The sequence below is a fragment of the Penaeus monodon genome, chromosome 15 (genome assembly GCF_015228065.2).
Source record: "Penaeus monodon isolate SGIC_2016 chromosome 15, NSTDA_Pmon_1, whole genome shotgun sequence".
NCBI lineage: Eukaryota > Metazoa > Arthropoda > Malacostraca > Decapoda > Penaeidae > Penaeus > Penaeus monodon.
The window spans coordinates 19,674,589-19,674,935 of NC_051400.1; the positions used below are offsets into that span (position 1 = coordinate 19,674,589).

Sequence of the window (347 nt, forward strand, 5' to 3'; positions counted from 1 at the left end):
AAAAACTTTAACTTTTTCTCTAAGCAATCCACTTGAAAAAATTATATGAGTTTTCTTAGAGGTTAAAAAAGGAAATCAGAATCCTATGACACAATGCCTCCAGTAAGGTCTTACCCTGTCAAGAGTTGTAAGCATCAGAGTAGATGAGTGATCCGTCTTCATTGTATTTCTGACAGTTGCGAACATCAACTTGAAATCTGAAACTAAATCTTCCTCACTTGCATATTTTTCACCCTTTATCTTGCTCTCAATTGTCTCCATATAAAGGGGTTTTGCACAATCACCTGTTAATAAGTCATTATGGTAGAGCTTGCTGATAGTTACTATCATAGACATTGAATAGGGGG

The 347-nt window shown here is 35.4% G+C and overlaps 1 protein-coding gene across 1 annotated transcript in view; it reads right to left on the bottom strand.

Moving 5' to 3' along the window:
- Positions 1-347, bottom strand: part of LOC119581803 (protein polybromo-1-like) — a gene marked incomplete at both ends in the record, with an annotated part of 78,095 nt that overhangs the window by 29,806 nt on the left and 47,942 nt on the right. Inside the window, 1 exon segment of the mRNA XM_037929934.1 lies at positions 115-263. Within this exon segment, the coding sequence (XP_037785862.1) occupies positions 115-263 (149 nt within the window).